At 35.3% G+C, this 27876-nt stretch overlaps 1 protein-coding gene across 1 annotated transcript in view; it reads right to left on the reverse strand.

The window, feature by feature from the left end:
• Positions 1 to 237: 237 nt before the first annotated feature.
• The window catches only part of SPEF2 (sperm flagellar 2), a 61006-nt gene continuing 33367 nt past the window's right edge, over positions 238 to 27876 (reverse strand). The window contains exons 22-35 of the mRNA XM_065739712.1: positions 25823 to 25960; positions 23359 to 23519; positions 22370 to 22553; positions 21470 to 21620; positions 20577 to 20696; positions 19485 to 19623; positions 18142 to 18365; positions 17260 to 17366; positions 15409 to 15591; positions 13078 to 13170; positions 10914 to 11087; positions 5918 to 6085; positions 5654 to 5776; positions 238 to 573 (exon numbers count right to left, since the gene is read on the reverse strand). Coding sequence (XP_065595784.1) covers positions 547 to 573; positions 5654 to 5776; positions 5918 to 6085; positions 10914 to 11087; positions 13078 to 13170; positions 15409 to 15591; positions 17260 to 17366; positions 18142 to 18365; positions 19485 to 19623; positions 20577 to 20696; positions 21470 to 21620; positions 22370 to 22553; positions 23359 to 23519; positions 25823 to 25960 — 1992 coding nt within the window. The 3' untranslated portion in view covers positions 238 to 546. The remainder of the gene's footprint in view (positions 574 to 5653; positions 5777 to 5917; positions 6086 to 10913; positions 11088 to 13077; positions 13171 to 15408; positions 15592 to 17259; positions 17367 to 18141; positions 18366 to 19484; positions 19624 to 20576; positions 20697 to 21469; positions 21621 to 22369; positions 22554 to 23358; positions 23520 to 25822; positions 25961 to 27876) is intronic.

Below are 27876 nucleotides of genomic sequence, written 5' to 3' on the forward strand. Positions count from 1 at the left end.
TTGTGATGTGAAAGAAGACCATGTTTTCATTTACTTTTTTTTTTTTTTTAATAGAATTGACACCTTTAAAAAAATTAAAGAAAAATATTTATTTAAACAATATATACATTAACAAAATTTGGACATATACACTAGCTCACAAGAATATGATGTATATTATTCTTCTACCATTTCAGTAAACACAGTCACCTCTGTTTATGTTCAGAAACCAGTTTTATTTTATTTGAAACGTCTATCATGTTGTTTAATACAAAATAGCATATTTATTTCCCTGTTTTCAACATTTTTATTGTTTCTGGTTGTTGTGCTCTTTTTTGTGTGTTTTTTTTTAATTATTTTTTTATTTGAACTAAATATATAAATGTGTAATTGCTACAGGATTTTACTCTTGCTACAGTAAATGAATGAATCTTTTCAATGGAAAATAAAAGTAGAGATCAAGCACTCATTCGCTGCATACACAAAAAATGTATTCTTTTATAAACCACAGTTTTTCATACATTGTTGTCTTTTCAGGTAGTTTTCTCATCAATTGAATGTGCTTGTTCATCTCCTTGAAGAAAGATTAATATCCTAAGAAAAGGAAAACAAAAAGTTAAAAAGGATCATTTGATGTAAAAGCCTGATCCGTCTTAAAAATTCAGATAATAGTGCCTGTCAAGCAAGAATTAGCAGTGGCTAAGAGTCCAAGAAAAAAATAACTTCAGTGAAAACATATTACTATAAATTATACATTTCCTAGCTAACATGAAATGTCTTCCCACTTTCCAGCACTATCCTTCAGCTTTAGCACTAGGTATGCTCAACATGCTTGTGAAAAAATAACGATACAGTGGCAACTGCATGAAGAACATTCTTCATGGCAAACTCTAGAAGAGTAAATGATGCCTCCTTCATATCACTGAGATGATGCCTTCATGTTATCCACATAATACTGCTGGTTCTGGGTTTTATGAAACTTAAGTATATTAAAACAGTTCTCAAAGTAAGCAGAGATCTTAAGGATTTCCTTGTACTTATCACTGAAGAGTGATGTAAATACTTTTTGAACATGGAATATTTGTTGTTTGAACCAGAAATATCTTTCACAACACAATGAGATGAAATTTTCAATAAAGATTCTTCTTATACATTCATATTTCAAAATGATCATAGGAACATAGAATTGTTTGAGTTGGAAGTGACATATAAAGTCCACCTAGTGCAACCCCTCTGCAATGAACAGGGACACCTAACTCTCAATCAGGTGCTCACATATCAAAGAAATACAATAAAATAAGTAACTGCAACTTGTGGAAAAACACACATCTACCTGTAGACATTATAGACTTACACGCATTATGGCATTTTTTTTAATGCACTGAATTCACAGATTCACAAAATAACAGAACTGTAGGGGTTGGAAGGGACCTCCAGAGATCATGGAGTCCAACCCCCTGCCAAAGCAGCTCCCTAGCCCAGGTTGCACAGGTAGGCGTCCATGCGGGTCTGGAACGTCTCCAGAGAAGGAGACTCCACCACCTCTCTGGGCAGCCCGTGCCAGTGCTGTCACTGCACTGTGAAGCAGTTCCTTTGTATAATGATGTGGAACTTACTATGCCCAAGTTTATGGCTGTTTCCCCTTGCCCTGTCCCCACAGACTGCTGAAAAGAGTTTGACCACATCCCTTTGACTCTCACATTTAAGATATTTATAAACATTAATAAGATCACCTCTCGTTTTTCCTTTTTAATTTCTCACTTCAATAGTAAACAAGCAATTTGTAATTTAAAAAGCTAACATTCTGAATGTTCACACCAAATATTAATAGTGATAATTTAAAGTGATAAAATAAATTTTTCAAATTTTATTTGAGAAAGTTATTGTTGTCAGTAAGTACATTTTTCCATTACAGTAATAATTTGTATTCAGGATTTCTATAAAATAAATAAGTTTAAATTAAAATACATATTCCAGTATGTATTTTGTGCCAATTTTTAAAGATAGAGCTCTTTTTTTTCCAGAGCATGAACTGCCTGTATTAAATGATGTCTCATTTTACTTGCTATTTATGAGGAGCATTCCACTAAATACCAAAGAACTGAAATAAAGGATAAATTTTGCCAGTCCTTTGTTTTAGAAGGTAGGGCTAACATTCATCTTTGACTCTAAGAAGTACTGGATTTTAAGAAGGCCTACTTCTGTACACTGAGTCAGAAAAAAACGTTTCAATTTCAGTTGACAAAAGCAAATGTTAGCAAATGGAACCTGCAGCAAGCTTGCTATCAGCTATTATCACTACCACACAAAGCAGATGATGATCTCAGTAAACCATAGTGCTGCTGGCATGATTATGAGTTTTTTAAATATAAGGCATAAGCATATATTCTTGTAAAAAATAAGCTTGAGAAAGCTACTGCTAATCATCATGGAACAAATTATTTATCTAGTAATTTCCAGTACTGCTGCTGTGTTCATGTGTGTGGGAAGTGAAAATCTATGCTCTAGCAATGCCACAGAAATACAGTTAAAGTCAGTAAAAAAGTAAGAATGATATAATCAAAAATTATAATTTGATGCAGAACAGAGATTGATAGAACAGCATTTAAGCAGAAAGTTTCCTCTGGACAGATCTAATTTATGTAACTACCAGTTTTGCAAAGGAAATCAGAATTGAATAACTTCAAAACGCTAGTGAAGTAGTTCCCCCATGGTTTTACTAGGGCTGTATAAGAGGAAGTAAACATCATTTTTCTGTTACATTAACAAATATATTTAGCACTATTATGTCAGAAATGTGATATTTTTCATGCATATTTTGCATTTCTACTGGTATTTTTGATGGAATACATGATCAAAAGAAGTTTAACATAGGTCTCTTATTTAGACTAGGTATTTAAATAGTGTTAAACATCTCATTGTGCACTGGGACATTTAAAACACCACATGAAAAAGGTTTCTCAAGTTTCCTAAGTATTACAGCTGCTGCCTACACACAATGATTCAGCAACACTTTTCCTCTAAAGCCCTAAGTATTGACTATGAACTATATGCTGTGCCTTGTAAGACTTAACTGAAAGAGTTTGCATGAACTCTGTGTAAGACAGGACATGTTTTTACACTGTGAAATAATATGTTGAGTTCTGAATCATGTTGAGTTCTCTCACATTAAATGAATGCTGTGAATATAAGCAGGATTTTTTAATAATTGCCCAGCTTACAATTGAATGTTTGTTAGAAATATTTACTATACATCATAAGAAATCCTAACCCAATGGAACTCCAGTTGAAGTTAATATCTAGGCAGTGTCACTGAAATGATTAACTAAAGTAAAAAAAACAGCAGTTAAAATATGATAAGTAATTTGGAAGCCTAAAGCCTAAAACAGGATCCTCTATCAAATGCATTCTGAAACTAGACGTACAGAAATACAGCACGGTCTCCCAGCTTTCAAATTTAGGTTTATTTATTTATTTTTAAATGCAACTAGTGATAACTATACTATTCAGGAGTTGAAAGAAGAATAATAAAATGTAACATAGCATTAAATACCTAAAAGTGTTGAAATTACCAAACAATGTTTCTCCATTTAATTTTCAAACTACATTGTTATCCTCAGTAATGATAAGAATGTAGATTACTGAAAATAATACATTAATTAAAGCATTAAGAATTGTAGATTATATTACAGACTACTTAATTTATTGCAATTGATCCTTGCTCACAGGAAGGCTGTCATTATGCAGATTGTTGCCAGCCCACTGATACACAAATTGAAACAACAAATTCACTTCAGAAGACAGCTACATATCTCACCTTCAGATAATATTCTTTTTCAGAGATCCTATTGGTTAGAACTGAACAGGTCATCAGAAGGACAAAGGAATCTGGTGTTCCAACACAATTTTTACCAATTATAAGCTAAATATTTGATTTATATTTTTCAGCAGAACATTTCCACTGTTTATGACCGAAGTAGTAGAAGCATTTGGACTTTAGAAACCACACCCTATCTTTGCTATATTTATCTTCTAAAAGATCTCAAAATAACAGCACTGTGGTTGGATTTCCATTTTATAGAGATTTTTATAGTCTTGGGAGATTTTTGAATTTCTAAAACGTAATTGATGCTAAGAATATTGTTTTGTTATATTGGAATTGTGTAAAGACTGAAAACGTTACCAAGTATAGTTACACAAATTGTCAGAGGAAAACTACTTCTGAAGTACATGTGCTTTTGACCAGAATCCTTTCCTATATGAAAGAGTGGCCACTGGCTCCCTATGTATGTTTTCTGGTGCATATAACTATTTGGTGTAAAGTTGAGTAAGAGCTTACGGTCTTTAAGTCTTCACTACTAAGTCAGAATTTGAAAGTAAGACTGAAAAATGGTGATTACATGCATAAAATAGCAGTCAGTATTTATCAGTGCAGTCAAGGAACATAATTTTGTCTTCTTAATCATAGAAACTATGGAATACTATATCTGAGGTGATCTCAGTATCAACGCTTACAAGAGGAAATTCTAAGCATAACAAATACTAAAGCTCTTCATCCTCTAACTATCAAGTCAGGAGACACAAGCATCAAGTGAGTATCATATCAACAAAAAAAGGTATTATTTAAATGATCCCAATATCAAATAAAAAAGCTGTGAAAATTACTTTTGGCTGGAGTATGAACTCTGAAAGCCCAGCTACTGATCAGATTGATGTATGGTGGTTCTCACAGACAGTGACAAATTTTATAATTATTCTGCCTTGAATACATCCTACCAGGCACAAATAACTTAGGTTACTGATGGTAGCTAATAAACTTTAAATGTATACTACAAGTCACCCTTTAGTCACTATAAAATAGTTTCTTCTTAAAGTGGTTCTAGAAATCTTGGTTAAAAGTAAACACTGTGCTCTTGATATTCAGTTTCTTGTTTGTGTGAAGGTTTTCAAAAATAATTCCCCTCCTTGTAAATAGCAGTGTATACACATACAGCATTACTCATTTTACAGCCTTGTTACATTTTATTTTTGGTTGTGTAGTGGGTTTTTTTTGTTGTTTTTTTTTTCTTTTTATGGAGAGACTGCAGTATGTTGAGTGTTACTAAGTCAGTGAGGTGTTTATGTAAAGAGTAGTTGTTGAGACAGATCACGTAATGAACAAAGAGATCATTCCAGAAATGCTGTGGCCTATGAGAAATTCAGTGAACTTGGAAAATAGTTCAAATTAGGAAACGTATGCACAATTAAATCAAAAGGGCCAGGGAAAGTAGAAAGGGAAGTAGAGTGGGTAAAGATGTTTCTATCTAAGATGCATTCTATCTTCCCACTTAGGCTGACACTCTTTGGTTGGGTGGGTTGGGTGGGCCCTCTGAGCAACCAGATGTAGTGGAAGGTATACCTGTCTATGGCAGGGAAACTGTAACTAAACAGTCTTCAAGGTTCCTCCCAATTCAAATCATTCGGTGATTCTATGATGATTCTATGATTCTTTCAGCACACTCTTTGATGGACAAAATTTTCATGTCTAATCTACTTGTCTGATCTACAATCTGTTATGTTGTATATCTGGTCCACAATGCAAATTGGCAGTATATAAATTAATTACATTTCTAGGATAATGCAAATTTCTATTTGACTACCTAGGAAGTCCATAGTTCTTGAAGTCAGTACTTACATGAAGTTTGTACCCTTGGTACTTCTTAATCAAATCTTGAATGAAACAGTGCTTCAAAAGGAGTTCAACTGGAAGAGGTGTCAGATCTTCATTGCCTAGTTCTTTGTATATTCTTGTGAAATGCTTGAAGAAAAAAAGAAGTATCTGTTGAATTTATTAGGTAAGTGCTTAAAAAAACATCTGAGGAAAAGCAAAAAGATTACAAGAGGCATTTCTGTAGCATACAATGTAAGGTACAAAACATCTGTTGAGTCACCATCCTACCTTATCATAACTGCCTTCCGTCTCCAGCCTACTAAATCTATGATAATCTTCATCCCTACTTCCTCCATCGTGAAACACTTTGAGCAGAGTTGCCAGTGAAACTGCTCCTTCACCTCTGTAATTCAAGGATTCATTTTCATCTTCTTCTATTTTGGTATAAGGAAAAGTCTAAGAAAAAAAGAACAAACTAACATGAAGTGATAATCTGTCAGTAAGATGTGATTCATTTAGGAGTCAGTTGGTTATATATCCACACTTCCAAAACTTTCGTTTTGCAGAATAAAAATCATCAACATATGTAAAATCATTCACTGAACTATAAGATGAAGGAACTGATACTGAAAATGTAGAAATATCTATAACACTGACATTAGTAGAAATTGAATAATCAGCTCTTTCCAGGAATCTCAACAATGTTCCTCTGAGAAATTAATATTTTCCAAAACAACACAACATAGTAGTACTTAATAGATACAATAAACAATATTTACAACACTCTACCAAGAACTTTGTATTTATGTGCAGAGCGAAATTGTTAATTCATAGAATCTAAGAATCATAGAATCATTGAGGCTGGAAAAGATCTTCAAGATCATTAAGTTCAACCATCAGCTTAACTTACCAAGTTTCCATCACTAAACCATATAACTTAGTTCCCATGTATATACGTCTCTTAAATAGTTCCAGGAATACATATTCCTCTGCTTCCTTGGGCTGCCTGTTCCAATTTCTGACCACCCTTTTTGTGAAGAAATTCTTCCTAACATCCAATTAACTTCCCATAGTGCAAATAGAGATAATTTATATGTCATATCTCTTGCCACCTGATAAAAGAGACTGACCCCAACCTTGCTGCAGCCTCCAATCCAGTAGTTGTAGATAGCAATGAGGTCTCTCCCCAGTGTCCTTTCATCCAACACCTTTTCCCTCATACATGCCATCTTTTTTAGCTAATCTCTTTATTAGCTTCACTGTTTTTCTCTGCACATGCTTGAGTAACTCCTTGCCCTTCCTGTAGTGAAGGGCCCTAAACTAAACACAGTACAAGCAATTAGTTGTCTTCGTGGTAACGTTAGAGGTGGCCAAACTGAAGAAAAGAAAAGAAAAAAGCACACCACTCTAGAGATTTCTGAGCATAAAGATAAGAAAGGACCTCACAAAGGTCACTTTGTCTAGGTTAGTTCATTCTGCATAGGATAACCACTAATTTTTTCTTATTATTGCAAAGGACAGAGTGCTGAGTTTCCGCCATATTATATATCTTAGCCTTTGATGCATTCTTTATTTTTTACAGTACAGAAGGAGAAATTACTGAGCCAGCTTTTTAATACTTAGTGGAGAATATAAAAACATCTGCTCTTACGTATAGCGCTTCCACTCAATCATTTACATTTCACGAAGTATCTACACAAGCCAAATAGTAACCTTTTTTAGACTGAAAAGCTAAGCATTTGAAGTCAGTACAAGTGACTGAAATCTCTAATATGTGTTTTGTCTGTTCTCATCTCATTTATATTATTAATTTTTTTTAGGCAACTACCAATCAAGAGTCACTAAAATCTTAGTACAAAATGAGAAAAAGAGAGGGACAAATTAAAAAAGTTGTCTTTGTGTGTTGGTTTGCAAGCTGGGAATGAATCAGGCAGCTCCTTATGTTCTACTGATGAATATTCCACTGATAATATGTACTGGATTTCCAGTGGAAGAAGGTAGTCTGGAGATTTAGATACCATGTAAGCAACCACTGGAAGATGATAGTTTAGTTTCATATTTTTAAGATGAATGTTATTTTGGATGTCTTCAGGGATTAAGCTTTTCTATTTTATAGAGATTATCTGAATCAAAGCTGACACAAAACCAATTCAGAATTTACTTTTTGCCCCCTTGTGGTTCTTGAAAATCCTACATGAAATGCTGGCTGTACTGAAGCTAGTGGTTTAAACTCTCATTCCCTTTGGAGAAGCAGTTTTATAAATTCAGGTTATTTCTTCAGTATTGAACAGGATTGTAAAGGGCACACATATGAAATTTACGTACATAAAATGTGGGGTATTGATTGATGCTTGGCTGAACATGAGCCAGCAGTGTGCCCAGGTGGCTGACATCTTGGCTTGCATCAGAGATGGTGTTGCCAGCAGGAACAGAGAGGCGATTGTCCCCCTGTGCTCTGTGCTGGTGGGGCTGCACCTTGAGTGCTGTGTCCAGTTTTGGGCCCATCACTGCAGGAAAGGCATTGAAGCCCTGGAGTGTGTGCGGGGGAAGTGGGGGCAGGGCTGGAGGGAGGTCTGGAGCACGGTCTCTTCCACCAGTGACATGGTCAAAGAATCCTTTGACACACAGGTGATGTGCAGTTAGTTAAGAGAAGTCCCAACAAGACAGTATCAAAACAAACAAAAAAAAACACAGAGAAGAGGTTGTGTTGTTTTATATCCAGTGACACAAGATCTAGAACTTTCCACTGGAATATAGAATCCTAAGTTCCTAGAATCATTGAATCATGGAATAACAGAATCACTAAGATTGGAAAAATCTAAGATCATCCAGTCCAACCGTTCACCAACACTTCTCCACTACCATGTCCCTTACTACCACCTCTAAACATTTATTGAACACCTCCAAAGACAATGACTAATCACCTCCCTGGGCAGCCCATTCCAGTGCCTGACCATTCTCCTGGAGAGGCAATTTTTCCAAACTGAGCCTCCTATGATGCAACTTGAGATCATTCCCCCGGTCCTATTGCTACTTATGCAGGAGAAGAGGCCACCACCTACCTTACCACAATCACTGTTCAGGTAGCTGCTGAGATCAATAACGTCTCCCCCGAGCATCTTCTTCTCCAGACTAACCAATCCCAGTTCCCTCAGACACTTCTCATAAGACCTATGCTCCAGACCCTACATGAGCTTCACTGCCCTTCTCTGGACATGTTCCAGAGCCTCAATATCTTTCTGGTAGTGAGGGGCCTAAAACTGAACAGAATACTCAAGGTGTACCCTCACCAGTGCTGAGTACAGAGCGACAATCACTTCTCTGCTCTGGCTGGCAACACGATTTCTGATACAATTCAGGATGCCATTGGCCTTCTTGGCCACCTGGACACACTGCTGGCTCATGTTTAGATGAGCACTGACCAACATTCTCAGGTCTATTTTTTCCACAGTCTTCCAGCCAATCTGCACAAGACTGCACAAGACAAGTGCTGCCTGGGGTAGTTGTGGCCAAAGTGTAGGACCTGGCACTTGATCTTGTTGAACCTCATCCCGTTGGCCTAAGCTCAGCAATCCAGCCTGCTCAGATCCCTTTACAGGGCCTTGCTAGCCCCCAGTAGATCGACACTTCCTCCCAACTTGGTGTCATCTGCAAACTTACTTGCACTCAATCCCTTCATCCAGGTCATCAGTAAAGATTCTGAACAGGACTGGCCCCAGTATCAAACTCTGGGGAACACCACTTATGGCCAGTCATGAGCTGGATGTGACTCCATTCACCACCACTCTCTGGGCCTGGCCCTCCAGCTGGTTCCAGCCAGCAAAGAGTATACCTGTCCAAGCCAGGGGCTTCCAGCTTCTTCAGGAGAATACTGTGGGAGACAGCATCAAACACTTTGCTGAATACTAGGTAGACTGCATCAACAGCTTTTCTCTCATCCACCAGCCAGGTCACTCAATCATAGAAAGAAATCAGGTTGGTCAAGCAGGACCCACCTTTCATGAACCCATGCTATCTGGGCTTGATCCCCCAATGTCCTGCACATGCCGTGTGATCTCCCTCAAGATTATCTGCTCCATAAACTTTTCCTTGCACTAACTACAGGCTGACAGGCCTGTAGTTCCCCAGATCCTCCTTACAACCTTCTTCTAGATGGGAGTCACACTAGCAAGTCTCCAATCCTCTGGGACATTCGTAGTTGACCATGAACACTGATAGATGGTATAAAGCAGCATGGCAATCACCTCTACTAGATCCCTCCACACCCTTGGGTGCATCCCTTCTGGCCCCATGGTCTTGAGACAGTCCAGGTGGAGTAGAACATCTATAGATAGTTTCACCTGAATAGTACGGGGAGGTTATTCTGTTCTCCATCCCAGACTTCCAAGTCAGAGGGTGGTAGAGTACCCCAAGGATAACTGGTCTCACTTCTAAAGACAGGTGTAAAGTGAAAAAGACTTACTCATATTCAGATTCACTCACTGACAGTTTTAAAAATTCTACTGCCTCCCTCTCACTCTAGTCAATTGGAACTAATGAAATATTTTATTATCTAAAGGACTGAGTTTTTTCCAAGGTGTGTACAGATATGCATTGTAGGCTTCAGAAAGTGTACCATATTTCAGTAACATGTAGGTGATGCATACAGTGCAGTAATGGCAGTCCTGAGTCCTTAAAAAATGGTAACAGAATAACATGCTCCATAAACAATAACAATGTTCAAAAGCTCATTTTCACTTGACATGACAATACATTCATCATGGCTCTAAAAACAATTTAAAACATATTTAATGTTAAATTGATTTACACACAAACTGGAAAAACAGAAAATAATAACGAAAGTGTATGTACTTTTAAATGTCCCAAAGAAATATATAGTGGGAAAGAAAGTAAGAATGGTAATGAAATCAGTTTCTGTATCTCCCGATGACAACATCATAAGTCACATCATAGTCTTATTCCTTCGGAGTCATAGCTGGACCTAATTGTCTAAGATTAGGTAAAAAAAATGTTCTCAGTTCATCTTTGCAATGGGCAGTTACCAGGAAACATCTTAAATTCATGTTATTATTTAACAAGCAAAATTTAAGACTTCAGGAAGAATACTTCTAAGTATTATTTATTGAAGTTTGTGGGAATATATTCAGAGTTCCCAGGAGTTCCCTGCTTATGAGGGTAGGAGCTATTCTCATTACAAATATTTACAGAAATGTAACTAATCAGTGATTTGCAAGCACCACTATATATGTATATAAATATGTATAATTTTATTATAGTATTTTACCTCACATAAAAGAGAAGTTTCTTCTTTTCTGTGAATATATGTTCCAGTAGCTACACTAAGTGCTCTGTAAACACCTTCAATAGGATCAGAGTGGGAAGCAAAATAAAGTAGCATCTCAGAATAGTTGAGCAGTGCAGGACTTCTTCCAGTATCAGCAAATAAACTGAAGAAAAACTGTAAAAGGACAGAAATACATTAATTTCTGCAAGTGACACTTCATCAAATACTAATCACAGGCTGTACAGAAAAATTGAAATTAAAACTGCTGAATGTTGATAGTATTCTTAAAGACGTGCTTAAACTGAGATAAATCAAACTTTTTTCTCAAGTGAGAACTTTCAGAAAACAAGGAAGAAATTCACAAAATGTGATATCATGACAAATTAGCTGAAAACCTATTAGCTACATTCAAATTATAACTACACTTCCACAGGTATGTCTTTGAGCTTAGACAGAAGTTTTTATCATTTGTCTCTTATTCTTTACAAAGCTGGTCACTGTGTAGTGAAATTAATGCAGTTCAACAGAAAACAGGAATTCTGAATTCTGTGTTTTAGAATACTGAAGGATAATTCATGGATTCCTGTTCCTCCCTTCTACATTTCTTATTACATTTTTATACATGGAAATCAGATTCTGAAGCACCATCACCTGACCTCAAAAGCCACTCAAGTATTGCTGCAATTATGAAAGAATAGACCCAAGAAAGAACTGTAGAATCCTGGGGTGCATTAAAAGGAGCATGGCCAGCAGGTTGAGAGAGGTGACCCTCCCCCTCTACTCTGCCCTGGTCAGACCTCACCTGAAGTACTGCAACCAGTTCTGGTACAAAAAAGACAGGGATCTCCTGGAGAAAGTCCAGCAGAGGGCCACAGAGATGATTAATGGCCTGGAGCACATTTCTTATGGGAAAAGGCTGAGAGACCTGGTGTCATGGTTTTGTGGTTTTTGTTGTGTTGTTGATATTCCACATCATGACATCATGTGGTATGTTGGGAGTTGAAGAATTAATGCTCCAGCTCCGTGGATCATTGATAGTTATGAATATACCTGTCTCAGAAGAGAAGAACTACATTCCCCAGAGGACTGTGCGATGTTTTGTATTTTTACATGTTTCTGCCCAGAGGGAAAGATAAAAACTGCAGTCATGGGACACTCTCTTCCCTTTGGGATGGACTCAGCAGTGGGTGCTCGCTGCCGTCCGCCTTCAGCGTTAGCGTAAGGCCTTCAGTTTATTGGACACTCTCTCTTGCTCATTTTATTTAATTTATTAGCTTCAATTCCAATTATATTGTATTACGTTGTGTTATTTTGCTTTCTGATATCTATTTAGTAAATTAGCTTTCCTCCTCAAATTGTTGCCACTGTTTTGTTTCTAGGCCCATCTCCCTTTTCCCTTTTCCCTTTCCCCCTTCCCCTTTCCTGGGGCGTGGGTCCGTGGGTCCCCCGCACCAATCATCACAGAACTGGACCGAACCTGCCCGTAAACCATTGACACCTGGGTCTGTTCAGCCTTGAGAAAAGAAGACTCAGAGGTGATCTTATCAATGATAAAATATTATTTATAAAACATCTTAAGTGTGAGAGTCAAAAAGACATGGCCAACCTCTTTTCAGCGATCTGTGGGGACAGGACAAGGGGAACTGGACACAAACTGAAGCATAGGAAGCTTCACACATATATGCACGGGAACCTCTTCACAGTGCAGTGACGGAGCACTGCAAGTGAACAGGCTGCACAGAGAGGTGGTGGAACAGGCTGCACAGAGAGGTGGTGGAGTCTCCTTCTCTGGGTATGTTCACGCCTGGACGCCTACCTGTGCAACCTGGGCTAGGGAGCTGCTTTGGCAGGAGGACTGGACTCCATGATCTCCAGAAGTCTTCTCCAAACCCTACAATTCTGTGATTCTGTGATTCCTGTGAATCCCAGAATCCCATAATTCCTTGTGTTGAAAATTACCTCAAGGATTATCAAGTTCCAACCCATTGCCACAGGCAGGGTTGCCACTTGCTAGATCTAGTACTAGAGCAGGTTGCCCAGGGCCCCATTCAACCTGGCCTTGAACACCTCCAGAGATACAGCATCCACAACCCCTCTGGGCAACCTCAGAAAGGAGTTCTAACAGCTAGTGGTTTCTTCCAAATGGCTATGTTTCTAAACTTACTTTCAAGAGTTGCCCTAGCCTATCAAAACACAAATGTTTTGTGCAGTCTTCTGTCATGTTTAGATCTTCATTTCCCTTAAACCATAAGCCAACCTAAAAAAAAAAAAAAAAAAAAAGTCATTTATTTTCATATATTACAATAAAACAGTCTTCATGCTCTAAAAATTTTGAGACAATACAAGGGCTACTCTGAAAGTAATGCCTTCTACTTTATTATGCTGGCACAGAATGTCAGAGGCAGATACTCAGTTATTTTTATTTGCCGTGTAACAGATGGCAGCATAGGGGGCAGTCTGACAGAACTGTGTCTGACATGGACATATGTATGTAGCAAAGGTGTGTCAGTGAATTCCTCTATGCAGAAAAAAATGGCACTCATTGACTTCTATCAGCACCTGCTGAATGTTTATGGAGACGAAACAGTGGATGTGAGTACAGTGAGGGCTAAGTGGTGCTTAGCAGCAATGGTGACAGTAACACATTCTGAACAGTCATGCAGATTTTTATGAGTGTAACATGCCAAGCTCTTATTCATTGCTGCAAGAGTGCATATCTAATGGTAGCAACTACATCGAAAAACAGTATTTAATAGCTGAGAATTTGCTCTATCAAATAGTGTTATTGTGCTCCTTGCATCTGAAGCAGTTTCCATGGAAATAAATAGGAGGTGTTATTTTCATTGTGCTCTACGTATATGCTGGATTTAATCAAGCTGAATTTGTTACTAATTTACAATGATATCAAACAAAGTAGCTCTTTCAACTTATTATGGATAATTTCAGAACTATTGAAAGTGGAGTGGCATAGATGTGACACTACGTTCTTGAAAACTGTGAAAATGAATAAGGTAGTTGTAAAGAAACTTCAATGAGATCCTACCTTCTAAAATGGGATGGCCAGAACCAGACCATCTGCAAAAAAACTCACTTGCTCATTACTGAATCTTGTTAAATCAAGCTAGAAATGGGCAAAGAATGTCACAGTAAGGTCAATTGAGTTCCATCACCTTGGGATGTTCTCTAGTGCTACATAGTGTACTAGTAGAAGTGCAGATACTGAGACACCTCAAATTCCCCATGGAAGTCTCTTCCTGTTATCTTCACTGCATGTTGCTTGCCATTGTTCTTTGTTTAGACAGTAAAATAAAATTAATAAATCAAAGTTTCATGAAATTTTGCTTGCATGTAAGTCTCAGTATTAAAGCAGAGTCAAGTTCATTTTCACTTTTATCGATCGATGTTATCCTAAAATAGTGTAATCAGTGTAATCCTTGTTTTGTTTAAGGTGCTAAAACAGGATTTTCAAATCATTGTAAATCTTATGAACCATAGGTACTAAAACAAAGGTGCAACAGTCTTTCAGTGTTGACATTGTTAACATATTGTGATGAAGATATGTATTTTACTACCTACATTCTTTTCCATAGTTCAGATTAATTACTAAAATCTTGTTTATACAAAATATTGCACTATTATTTTTATGTGCTTTTTTTACAAAGCATGGCAGTGAAGGAAAAAAAATCAAGAGTTTTTAAGATTTTTTTCTGCTTATTCTCCATGCAAGGTAGTAGAGAAAACTGAGCAAATCAACAGCAAGAAAGTAAATTTTTTGTTGCTTCTGAGATCCTTTTCTAGAAATAAAGCAGATGGTAGATGATGTGCCTATGAGGTGGTTGAATAACTATTTTTCTTACTCTGCTATTGTTCTATCCTTATTTTTATGGACTGCACTGACTCATTAACACTCTAGTGCAGCATGTTCTACAGAACATGAATCATTTTTTTCAAGCATGAATTTATGAGAAAATGGCATTAGTAATGACCTAGTGAAATTTGACATTAATTGCTCTAAATTGATATTAAAAATTGCAATAAAAGCAATTCATATGTTCACAATAAATTAGCGGGCTAAATTTTACTTAAATCCAAAATATACTGTTACTGTTCTTTTAATGACAGTATACACAATAATCCCATATTATCCCTTGGAATTAAATAGTGCCAGTTAGTAGTAGTGACAATTCATAGCAGTTAGAATGGTTATTGAGCAATTTCTTTAGAATGTGAATTATTTTCACTTGAAATTAATTTATGCCTCAAAGAGGAAATGGAAATAAAAAGTAAGCTTTATTACTCTGATTAGTGTACCTGCAATATATGGATAAGTCAGATGTCTGGCCCTTGATTCCCTGAAGAATATTTTCACCATACATCACCCTCAAATAGCAAAACATGTTTTCAGGCTGAATGTTTGAGTGCGAAAAAACCTTACAATACATTATTTTACCCAAAGAGATTAACAATAGAATATTATTGAGAAAATAATTATAACCTGCATATAGTTTTCCAGTGTAACAAAGCCTGATCCATCTACATCAACTGACATAAAGTCATGGAGGGTCTTGAGAAGCTGTGTCACAGATGGCACTGGCCAAGGCTGTGCTGCTGATAACATGAATCTGCGCCAGTCAATCAGTTCTGTGTTCGTTGTAAATGAATTTGTCAGATTTTGTATCTATAAAAATGAAATAATAAATATTGTCATATATACATGCATAAGCACACATAAACATGTAAGGTTCTGCAGCAAGATTTCAAAGATCTATAATGGTTTGGGAGTTCTTTCTACTTTATCCTTGCCCACATAGTGCAGCTACACCAATAAATCTATGAAAATTACAGCTTATAGTGACTTTACATTGCGCAAGCACAACCATAATTCTACTTAGTAATAACATTTTATATATATATATATTATAAAAAACGAAAGAGCCTTTGTATAGTAGAAACACTGATGTTCCCTCACTGCCTTCAAGTACATGTGCATGATGTCCTCATGAGAAGCATCTGAGGTTCACTCCAAACCCTTGGAACAATATTTCCCTCAAACATGAACGTATTAAGTGACTACCTCCCACTTCTCCCTGTACAGTGATGCATGGAGGTAAGAAATCTGTCACAGTTTATTTTTTGCATTATTGATCCAGTGTGAACCTACAACGTGCCTCTCTACAACTTTCTGCTCCATATAAATATGTCTTTGTCAAATGTCTGGTTTGCTCCAGGCTGAAGTTCCACAAGAAGAAAATGTATTTATAGGGATTAGAGCCTTAGGCAATGCAGACTGAGTCAATTTTATTGTGTAGATGCCATCTGCCTACTATTGGCAGATATAACACTGCTTTCTATAATTTGAAACCTTATGTGCAATTCTATTGTCACCCACTGAATAGATGAAATGGTGAGTTCCGTTCAGTACAGCTTGTGCAGAATAAACATATGCAGTAGTCTATGCTTCATTTGTTTCATTTAGCATAGAAATTATTGCTTTCCCTATAAATGTACAAGTCTCCTTTTAAAGCCATGCTACTAAGAAAACTCTGTAAAGGTAAATCCAATTATTAAAAAAAAACAACACTTATAAGCACTAACTGTTATTAAGGAATAGAGAACATCAAGATACATGTACAAGTGCTCTATTATCAAACTGAATGTTTGACTCATATTTTCCCCTTATAATTGATTTCCTGTATTAAGGTTAGATTTTTTACATACCGAGGATATTAGTGTCTAGTTTTCACAAAAATCAGCAATTTTAAAGTGGTTTACTCATGCAATTCATCTGCGTGAAGAATATTTGAATGAAGCTCTTTCCCCATCTGAAGTCCAGTTAAGATCTTAATGTGAATTGTGACTTTGTCTCAGAAATAATTGTCAAAATATGCTAAAACTAGCATATATTAGTTTTTAATCTCATATGCTTACCAGCAACATCTCAAAGTAAAATTAGCCAATGACTTCTGTGATGAAAGATTAGGAAAGACTGAACTACAATTTTTCATATTTCTAAATCTGAAAATCTTGGATAAGTAAGTTTAAGGTCATGCAGCTCCAAAGTTCATTCGCCAATCTTGGAATAAAGAACATAAACCATCTTACTTTAACATCTGTAAGTGAATTTTCCATGGTTTCAAAGGAATTGAAGTGATATGAAAATTGTAAATAATTTTGATGTATAAAAGCATTTCATTACCGTCTCACTGACTTCTAGAATCTTTCTCTAAAGAAATATAAGATTTTTAAGGAAGAACTGATAATAATGCATAATTGACTTTGTCAGAGGAAGACGAATGCTGCATTTTCTACGCGAATAGATCTGTTGAAATGAAAGTAGTTAACTTACATCTGGAAGTGTTAGGTTCATCCATGCATTGGGAAGGTAATTTGTTCCAAGATTTGAATTAATCAGATCTATAAAAATTTCAATAAATACTTCCTTGTGTATAAAACCTAATAAAATAAAAGTTAATATAAGAATTATTTTTGCAATTTAAACAGCCTCCTTTTGCTAAAGGGAACCTATTTTTTATTTTAATGACCACATGGGAAACTTATTTGTTCTGCAAACATGAGTTAAAAAAAAAAAAAGAAATAAGTTTCTAGTGTTTGTTTTTTGTTTTTGTTTTTTTATTTCTTCTGGAAGGGAGCTCATGTACACATTCTGTAGCTTAGATATATTCATCTTTGAAGTGAAAGAGTAAAGAGAAAATTTTTGAGTTACCTATTTTGAGAAAGTAGACCTTTTTAAAATCTTTTGACTTAGGATACCTACTGAAACACAGTGGATTGTTGATTTATGTATTTTAAGGTGACCAGAAACTTGCTGTAAAGGACCAACAGAAAGCACTTTCTAAGTTCTGTGGGGTGTGCTTGTTATAGCTTAAACACTTCCAGAGCAAGGCCATCACCATGACAACAAGTCAAAGGCGGGTATCAGAAACTATGATATCCTGTTCTCTCATAGGTTAGTCCTGCTTTGCAGACAGACCAGCCTACCCTTCCTGCAGGAAAGTTTTGGCTGTAAAATTTATTTTTGACAAACTTGTTAGTGTGAGCTCCCGTGTTTATGACTTGACACGGAACATCTGCAAACATAGGAAACACAGCTGTGAAATGTAACACTCTTAGAAAAAAATACTGCACTCAGAGATACCTGTTAGGAGAATACTAAGAACACAGTCTTGAAAATATAAAAAGCCTGTAATAAAATACATTTTTATCTTACCTTTAGGTGCCACTTGTAGAAAATGTTTATGAAGTGTGTTAAGTTGTGAAATAGTTAGAATACTATCAGAAGTCTCTACTAGTGGAACTTGTGGAGGAACACAATCAGGAATCACTTTTACATCACTATTGATGAAGAAATCTGTGTCTTCTAAATTCATTTCGTACTGAATTTTGCTAGAACATTCAATATAATGCCGTCCTACCTCAATCAGCTTTTCAACACTGAAAAAATTTAAATGCAGAAAATAATTATTTTTCATTGAGAATATTAACAGATTCATTTTTTAATGTGTTTATGCTCTGAAGCAAGAATTACAAATCCTTTGTGACTTCAGGACTCAGCAAAATTGCTGTCCTCCTCTGGTAGCAAGAAGTTTCAAGACTGCTAAGAAATTTAGGCAGATGCTAGCCATAGAAGAGAGCTGATAGAAAAATATGAAATGTTTATACTTTTTTTATTAAATTTCACATCCATGTTCCTTTAGGTTCCATCCTGTAGGATCCCAATACCTTGCCCTCTGCTCTGCCAATAAATAAATACTGGATAGAATACTTTCCAAAGTAACGTTCTGGAGGGGCACATGGACTCCTATTAAAAATGTAATGGCATGCTCTTATTGTTCATCAGTTGCTATCTTTGTGTAAGTCTTTCGGTGTTGTTGTTGTTATCTACGGCCATTGTTGTCATCAGGAGAGCCAACAGAACAAACCAGCACATAGAGCTCTGCTTCTTTGAGTCTGTTGGAGCTTTCACATCCTATATTCCTTCTCTTTGTCATGGACCTGCCTTGGTGTACCATCTAGCACTGTACCAAGAGGGCCTAAGGGTCATATAGTGGCCCCAAGGGTATTTTAATCACTAGGACAGAAAAATAGCCAAGATTATGATTATTTTTTTCAATCAACCTTGAAGTATTTTTGAGAAATGTTACACATGGTGGTAATAACAGCAGCTAGATGTTTCTGGTATATGTAAAGCACATAAAACAAACAAACAAACAAAAAAACTCCCACAATCTACAACCCATAGTGGCAGAACCCACTGATACTGTTAACAAACAGAATATCCAGGTGTCTGTTGATGCTCATAAATCTGCTAAATCCTTAATGTGGAAAAGCAGAAGAAATACTCATACCTCTAGTATAGTTGGCAGAAGCTGTTAATCATCCAAGAAAGACATTATTACTATTCAGCTATTTAAGTTAAAATTAAATTCTAGCTCATGAAATGAAACTATTATCTTCTAGATACATTTTGCACAATGTCTGTTTCTATATTGACATCTTTAATAACCCTTAAATTAAAAAATATATTTCTATTCAAAATTGGATAGATATTACCTGGATATTTCTGCTAGGAACCTCGCTGCAAGCCACTTTTCCATATCTCTATAAGCTTCTTCTGCTTTCAGTGTCAACTCTTCAACAAATGCTAATGCTTTTTCTTTTATAAGTTTTAGCCGAGTTTTTGTGGCTTTCTCTGTTAAAATATTGTTATTATTATAAGCAATTACTATTTATAAAATTTTGAAGAAGACAGTTTTAAGCATCTGAAGTTTACAACAATAATCTGCATTTATTCAGCTAAAAATTTCTTTAGGATCTCAGAATTTGAATAACTAAATTTTCAGAATATCCTAGTTGCACCACATGTTCTACAAAAGTGTGTATTCTATAAGCATTAGAATTCACAAGGTAAAAAGAATCTTGATAAAACTAATGTCGAGCTTCAGGGTATCTTTAATCACATGTGACATCAAACTAAATAAATGCTACATGGCAGTGAGATCTAGAAGTTTAATGGTGTGGATGTATCATGTTACAGATACATTTTAAAGAAAACATTTCAAAGTCGTTATATATTTTAATCATGATAAAAATATTTTCTTCTTTCTTTTTCTTTCTGCTAACTTCTAGTTGTTTAAAATCAAGCTCATTGTTTGTTTGTTTCTTGAGGCTTCCTGCACACATTTTATACTCTAAATCTCAGGTTGAAGAAGAGTGATTGGCTACTGAGCACTAAGAAAGAAAATAATCTCTACCAAGATTATGTGGAGTATTTTCATCAATTTTTTTAAAAATACTGAGAATATCAAAATTCAGAATGTGAGGAACTGATAGCCTCTCACTGAGACATTAATTTAGAAAATGAGTAGAAGGTACAATGTCCAAGGAGAAAAGGATATCAAGTGGATGAAAACACAGCTTACTAATGTATTGACAGAGACATGAAACAGGCACTGAAAGGCATTAAGAGCCTTAGGAAGAGAAGAGTAAGAGTACCAGAAGCTATATATTATTATCAACCTTGAAAATAAGCAATTTCAATGTTGAACTTTGTATTAATAAGTATTTAACCTTCTATTCTGCAGAAACTTGACTATCACAATACCTTAAATTAGAAAGAATTGTCACCACTAGATAGAAACATACCCTCATGTTTCAGGGCAGCAAAGTATTCTTGCTGTATTTTAAGTGTCAGTTCCCGATTCTTCAGTTCAGAGGTTGAAGGAACTGGACTTTCTTCAGCCACAGGTGAAACAGAATGAGGTCCTGCAGAAAAAGAGACTACCTCAAAATCTTTGGACTTTGATGGTAAATTTGTGTCTGCAGTCAGGCACTCACAAGATATTTCTGAAATGTTACTTTCCATCTTACCTTTTAAGCATACAAATACAAGGCTACTTAGATGTCTTACGTTAACGTAACACCTAGATTTCTTCAAATCTGATTTATATTTGCAAGACATGCTAAAACTGCAAAAAACTACTCCAACATCTGCCTCTGTTTTAAAAATAGCTAAACAACACAACAAAACATATTCCTGAATATCATTACTGAATGCATGTATGTAGGTCTCTGTTGTGAATCAAAATATATCCTTTGAGCTTAACATCTACCAGTTTATAAGAACCATAAACAAGCTTATTCTGAGTGATAGCTGTTCCTTCTGCAGTGGATCTTGTTTTAAACTACGCAGCTATGCACAGATCTGAAACAAGTATTATTTTATCATGTTGCTTCTAGAAGTTGCATTAAATTATGCATGAAAGACTACATACCAACTTTCAAAGTTCTGTTTTGAATATTAACTCCTAGATAATAGCAAAAATATTACATATAATTAAAGAAACCGAGCGGTCATTCAGTGGCTTCTGCATTCCTTTATCACCATCAGTTTTTCATGCTTTTGTATCACATTCAACATTTCAAAGAAGAAATTAAATGCAAATTAAATGTCATAGGTTATCCCTTTCCAGATGACTGTCACATCTACACTTCAGTAATCTCAAGCAGTCCTATAACAGAGTCAGTATTTCAAATACCTTTCTTTTTGGTAGGTGACTTGGGAGATTTTTGGGGTTTTTTGGCATTTTTCCCAGATTTGCCAGACTTTGTCTGAGAAGACTTCAGTCCTTCTTTCACTTCTAGCTGCTTTTCTTCTTTCTTTATCTCCTTCAGCTCTTCAGCTCTTACCTTTACACCATATTCACAGTCAAATAGATGTTATCAATACTATGCAATCATTGTTTTAAATAGCCTAAATTTACTGCAACTACTTGCTATGACATACACATATAAATAAGAAATATTTTAAGTAATGAATTGGTATTGTTCTGATTATTTATCAAAAATAAAATTGTACAGGAAAAATTCAACTGAAGAAAAAAGTGTGAAATGTAAGAATCGGATCTGAAATTTAAGAATGTAAGCAAAGGAACAATACAGTTACACCGTAAGAGTGTAAAAGTCTATGTGTCTAAAAATGACCAAAACAGACAAACAAACAAACAAAAAAATATATTGGAACCAACCACTTGATAAGCAACAAAATTTACTTTTAATTATGTATAAAAGAGAACGTAACCACAGCTTTTGAAGTTGTGAAAGTTTTGAGTAAAAGCTGCATCCCATGATTAAACATGTTCTCCTTATATTTCTATTGAGGAATAAGGTAAAACATTCAATAATGAAAAAGCACATATATAGAGCCAAAATTCAATGTATTTGAAAGGCTGCAGAATGAAAGGGTTTATTGTAAAAACAATATAGAAATGCAAAGATGAGGTTAACTTGAGGCATACTCATTGCTAGTTGAAAACTCTTCTGTGATTCAGTAATAGAGGTGAAACTTTGTAAAGGCTGTGTGTTAGGCTACATGTATGCTGAATGGAAGGCCTTGACTATCTTAGCCATATATATTTATTTTAAAAAAATAATCCTACCATTTCTGATACTGCTGTTACAGCTTTCTGCCATGTATCAGAAATAAGATTTTCATTTTTCACAGAAGTGACCAATACATTTTCAGAATTCTCATCCTTAGCACTCTTCAGTTGAAATCCCTTGTTTTTTGACTTTGCAATATCTGTTTCCGGTGAAGGTAGTTTATAAGAAACCAGAGGCATCCTGAAAAATAAAATATAAGGCATAAATCATAAATCCACCTTATAAAGAGGTAATTTATATGTACAGTGGAGAATAGGTCAAGAGAATGAGAATGCTATTTTCAATATTTGCAGTAATAACAGAAAAGAGGATGAATTTACCTTACGACCAAAAGTGGTAAAATTTGTGGATGACAGGAAAATTGGCTAGTTTAAAGACAGAAGCTAAGGATTAATAGAATATGGATAAAACTATGTCAAATGGAAGTGTGATTCGATTATATATTCCAAATAAGATGGAAGTATAACCTCATTACTTTCTAAATGAACTGTAGGTATCAAAAAAAGGTGTTACTATTGACAGCATTTCTGATATTTTGAAATTATTTAATGGTATTCCTTACCCTTAATACAGAATTCAGTTCAGTGAGCCTTTCTAGGCTGTTCTGATTTATATTTGTTATTACCTGAATCATTTAATTATGTTTGTTTGTGCGAATTTAAAGCCTGTTGATGTTCTAAAATACTATTTCTCTTCATTATGTGATAATTATGCTGAAAGCTGCCAGCAGTACAGAGGGAAGTAGGAAATATTTCTATAGCAAATTTATTTCTAAGGCAGCTTTTAAAATGCTTTATAATTCAGAGATCTACTAGTGAAAATGATGAGGGTAATTCAAGATCAGTCATTTAACTGTGATCACTATTTAAACAATCTTATTTCTATAACCTTTGAAATATACCCACATTTATTTCAACATATTAGCACGAAGCTATGAGTGCATGATAATCATTTATATTTGTATAATTTAATAATGTATTTCTACCTTCTTGATTCATTCTGAACTTCTTTCTGCTCTTCATTAATAATACCTAGCAATGGGAGTCTAGTGAAACCTCGTTTGTCCTCTTCTGGGATTTTTCCTTCCATTGCTCCATAATAGTCTTGAAGAAGCCCTTTTGTATCTTGGAAACGATCCAGTTCAACCTCAGTAAGAAAGGACAGAAAGAATGAAATTCAAAACAAGTTCTATTACATTGTTAAACATATGATGGCAAAAGCAATTCCAAATAATAAGAGTTACAGCGAGAACAACAAACAACTACATTTGTTTGAATTTTTATAGCATATTTAATGCATATTTTTTCATGCATCCAATTGATTTGATTTCTTGATTTCACACAAGTGTTTCTAAGGATAATAAAAATCTTGTTAGAATAAGAAATTTTTTTTACAATAAATAATGTTTGATACATTAAATTTAAACATAATGCATTTGGATTTATATTTATTTCTATACTAGTAAGTATACCAGTACCAAAAAAATATAGACATTGCTCTGTTTGAAATAATTATAATCATTAGTGACATAAAATAAGAAGAGTTAAGTGATGGAGAAAACAATGTAAAAAGCCATACAGTTTATCCTGGTCAAATAAATCAACAGGCTTTAAAGAGCTAAGTATCTTGAAGATATTTTTCTGCGAATTCTCTCAGGAGAAATCAAGTCAGATTCAGAAAACATTTAACACCTGTCATGTTTTGATTTATTGATACAGACAAGTGTTAGCTTCTAACTGTCAAAACAGTACCAAATATTCATGGGAAAATGCACAAAACCACATTCACAAAACAAAGAATAAAATCTTTGTGGTGTAAAACAGCTTTTATCCATAAGCTAAGGAGAAAATATCTTCTGTTATGACAATGCACAGAGAAAGGTGGAAAGTAATTTGATTTAACCTTGCTAAAGTTATGACATTCTTAAGAGGAATTTGTACAAATCTATTGTTTATAGAGTAACAGAATCATTTAACTTCCCACAGAAAAACCCACAGAAGGAGAGCTTAAAACTGAGGAAGTCCATTTTTGACTGTTTCTCAAACCATAACTTTTAGTTTTCATTTTTAGTTTTGTAGCTCTAGTGTTAATTATTAATTATTTAATTTTTGTAATGTGTACTAGCTTATGAAATTTTTTTAAAAAGTAGGGGCCTTTTTGGGAGGCAAAATATAAATATTATATATTTTTAATAACTTATCTTCTCTAACAGCTCTTTGGCCACTGATTTAAACCCAGTGATTATTTTACTTTTGCTTATTTATGCATCTATTTTAAGACAAAATTTTTAATAGATAATCATATAAAAAGCCTGATTACAGGATAGTAAATGATTATTTGATATTTAGATGTTTATTTTTTTATCCAGTGGCCTTAGTCTTCATTTATGGCATTATTTAGGCTCCTTTAAAATTGATTTTAAAATAGAGTTAATAATTCTCATGCTATTGCAGATGAATGTACGACAGATTTTATTTAGACTACTCCAACATTCATGTGAGGTAAAAGAGTGGTTTCCTTGTTTGATAAACCTGTAAAAATAAGACAGACTTAAAGGCCATAGAGGTTAGGCCTGACTTTTCAGCCAAATTAGCATAACATGTAATGTGTTCCAAACAGTTTTTTAATTGCCTTCTTTAAAGCTGCACAAACTTTCACAATAAGGTCACCTCATTTACAGACCTGTCCATTCCATTCCAATCCTATGTCCAATTTACGCACCTACAATGACAGACACAGGGAAATACATCTTTCTTTACTTCAGGAACTGAAGTAATTCATGGTCTGGCTCAATGAGAGGAAAGGCTTAATGTGGGGAAAGAGAGATCCAATAAAGTGAAGGTGGTTTCATGAAAAAATTACTCGTGAGATATTTTAATGGATTTTCTCAAGAATAAAACAAGCATAATTATCTCAAAAAAATTCTTGCAATATATATATATTTTAACTTTTGGTAACATTTCAAGCTATAACTGATAAGACTGTTTGATTTGGGAAACACAAGCCAACCTTAGCAGAAGGTAGGTCTGCAACAGCAGTAAATTTTGTAATCCAGAAAAAAGAGCTGATGTAAATATGACTGCAGAAGTATAAACAGTTCTAACACCTGTTACAAAACTCAGAAAATTCACCCGACTGATAAAACTGAAAGAACAGCACTCTCCATTACAGATTGAAAATACATGACAGTAGAGAACAGTAATTGTATTCTTCTTAAAGTGTTCTGCCTTTAAAACGGTTAAACACATGGAATGCAATCTATTCCTCATCTCTTGACTAAATGTTTCTAGTCATTCTAGGTTAGAAGCATGAGCATTTGCTCATCTAATTCTTGATCCCTGACATACTCAGAGCCAAACACATGACACTCCTCTGAGGCTTACTGTCTTACAAATCTAATTCATTTTCTCCTTCCAGTGCAGACTCCACAGTAGACCCCTGCACCATACCTGCATAAGTGAAAGAAAATGGTTTATTGCGATCCCATTGTGATCTCGCAACCAGCCATCATTCATTATATCAGTACATTCCTGCTCTGCTTCTTCCCTTCTTTTATCACAGATATCCCAGAGAAGATCTCTTAAGTCCTAAAATACAAAATAAAATATGAGAAATAACTGAAAAAAACTGTAAATACATTTTTTACTATTTAAAACTATATTATTTGCCTGTGCATTAGACATATTCTCATTTAATGTAGGCTTTTATTTTTTTTAATTGTTGTAAATGTCAAAGCCTGGTCCAAGACTTACTTGATTGTAAGTAAGTAAGAGAAATGACAGAAAGCAGCTTTACAAATGTGGCAGACAAAAGTGTCCATACATCTGTGATAAATATATAGGATAGAGTTAGGCTGCATTGCTTTCCCCACATAGCTATCTAAGCTAGACAAAGAATTAGAATACAAATAGCTATCAATACCAGCAACTTAAGTGGTTTGAAACCTGCAATATAAGAATGGGGATGTGCAATACAAACAATTCTAAGAAAATTATGTCACAGTTTAAACCTTCTGTTTACAAGGCTCCATTACATTTTTGTTTTAACATGGACAGTACTTCACGACTAAGTGCTTTTCAGCTAGTAACTATTTCTGACAACACCACTGTGGCTCACTGTCAGCACTGACAACACTGTCTGTGGCTCACTGTCAGCACTGAGAACCTAGTAAGAAAATATAATACACACAGGCCCTGTTCCCACTGCTAACTATGCATGGAAGTGGCATGACAGTCCTCTGTTTAATAAGAGGAGACAAGAAAAGAGGAATATTATTAAATGCAGTGGTATGATTAGAAGAAGTCTCTTGGCCTCTAAGCATTCTCTAGCTTACCTGATCTGTTCTGGAATAAAGAGAAAAGGTCTTCCAAGCTACTGCCCCTACTATGATGAGGTTATGCATCAGGCAATAAGTAATTCTACATTCACCAGGTCTTGGTCTCAGTCTAAAAGGCCAGATCATTTTTCTCCCGGTGTGTCCAAAGTTCTCTGTTGGACAAGAGCCACAGGGGTAGTGGCAAATTAAGAGTCCTTGAGCTACAGTACAAATCAGTGTCATAGACAGAAGGAAGCCAAAAAGGAGGCTATCAGATATTCGGAGTTGTCCCACACTGTAGGACACATACATAAGGATCTACTGATTAAAAAGATGTAAGAACAGAATTTATATGTTTTATGGATACAAATTGGAGCATAGCTCCTTCTAGATCCTAAGACATGTAATGAGAAGCATTTTCTTCTTTGTCCTCATCTTACTCAGGTCTGTTACTGATTTACTGCAAGCAGTGCAGAAAGATGGAAAGTTAGGTGGTGTGCTATCTTCTTCAGGGAGAGGATGAACGCGTTTTATGTATTTCTTTTCTGCTCTCGTTGTTTCTCCTCCTTGAAAAATGAAGCAGCTTCTCCAGCCTTATTTCCTTGTACTCCGGATGAGGGAAAATGGATGCACATGCTACCCTCAATTGGAACAAGGGATGTAGTGGGTTTCATTGACTGACTATGTTAGTTGATAGTAATGTAGTGAAAAGAAAGTGGGAGAAATACCTAAAAGATAGTTTAACAGAAATTTTATCCATAGTGATTCTGTAATGAGTTTAGATGACAAAGCCTTGCATGTCAAAGCCTTGGTCTTTAGACACTTGGGGGATTTTTCAAACATGACAAGATGGGCTGTATTTTACACTATCCATTTTGAGACACAGAAATTTGGTGTTTTGGTTTCACAGCTTGTATGGTGTTTCAGCAAGATGACATAGGTGAACAGTCTTGGAAAGCTGAAAAGTTTGAGAAAAAGCATTCCATAGGTTTGACAGATTTCAATTGTTCTGATTTCCCCTCTCTCCTTTTCTAATATCAAGGAAGGATGGATGACAGAATTCTCACATTGGAAGAGATACAATGGTCAAGCTTAAAGGCACAGAGGAAGCACCATCTTCACATTCACCAAGGATTTGGGATCCACAAGTACCAGAAGGAGTAATTTGGAAACAGAGCTCCAGATAAT

This window comes from Cyrtonyx montezumae, unplaced genomic scaffold (assembly GCF_038088225.1).
Source record: "Cyrtonyx montezumae isolate F1298 unplaced genomic scaffold, pur_monq_1.0 scaffold_25, whole genome shotgun sequence".
In the NCBI taxonomy this organism is placed as follows: Eukaryota; Metazoa; Chordata; class Aves; order Galliformes; family Odontophoridae; genus Cyrtonyx; species Cyrtonyx montezumae.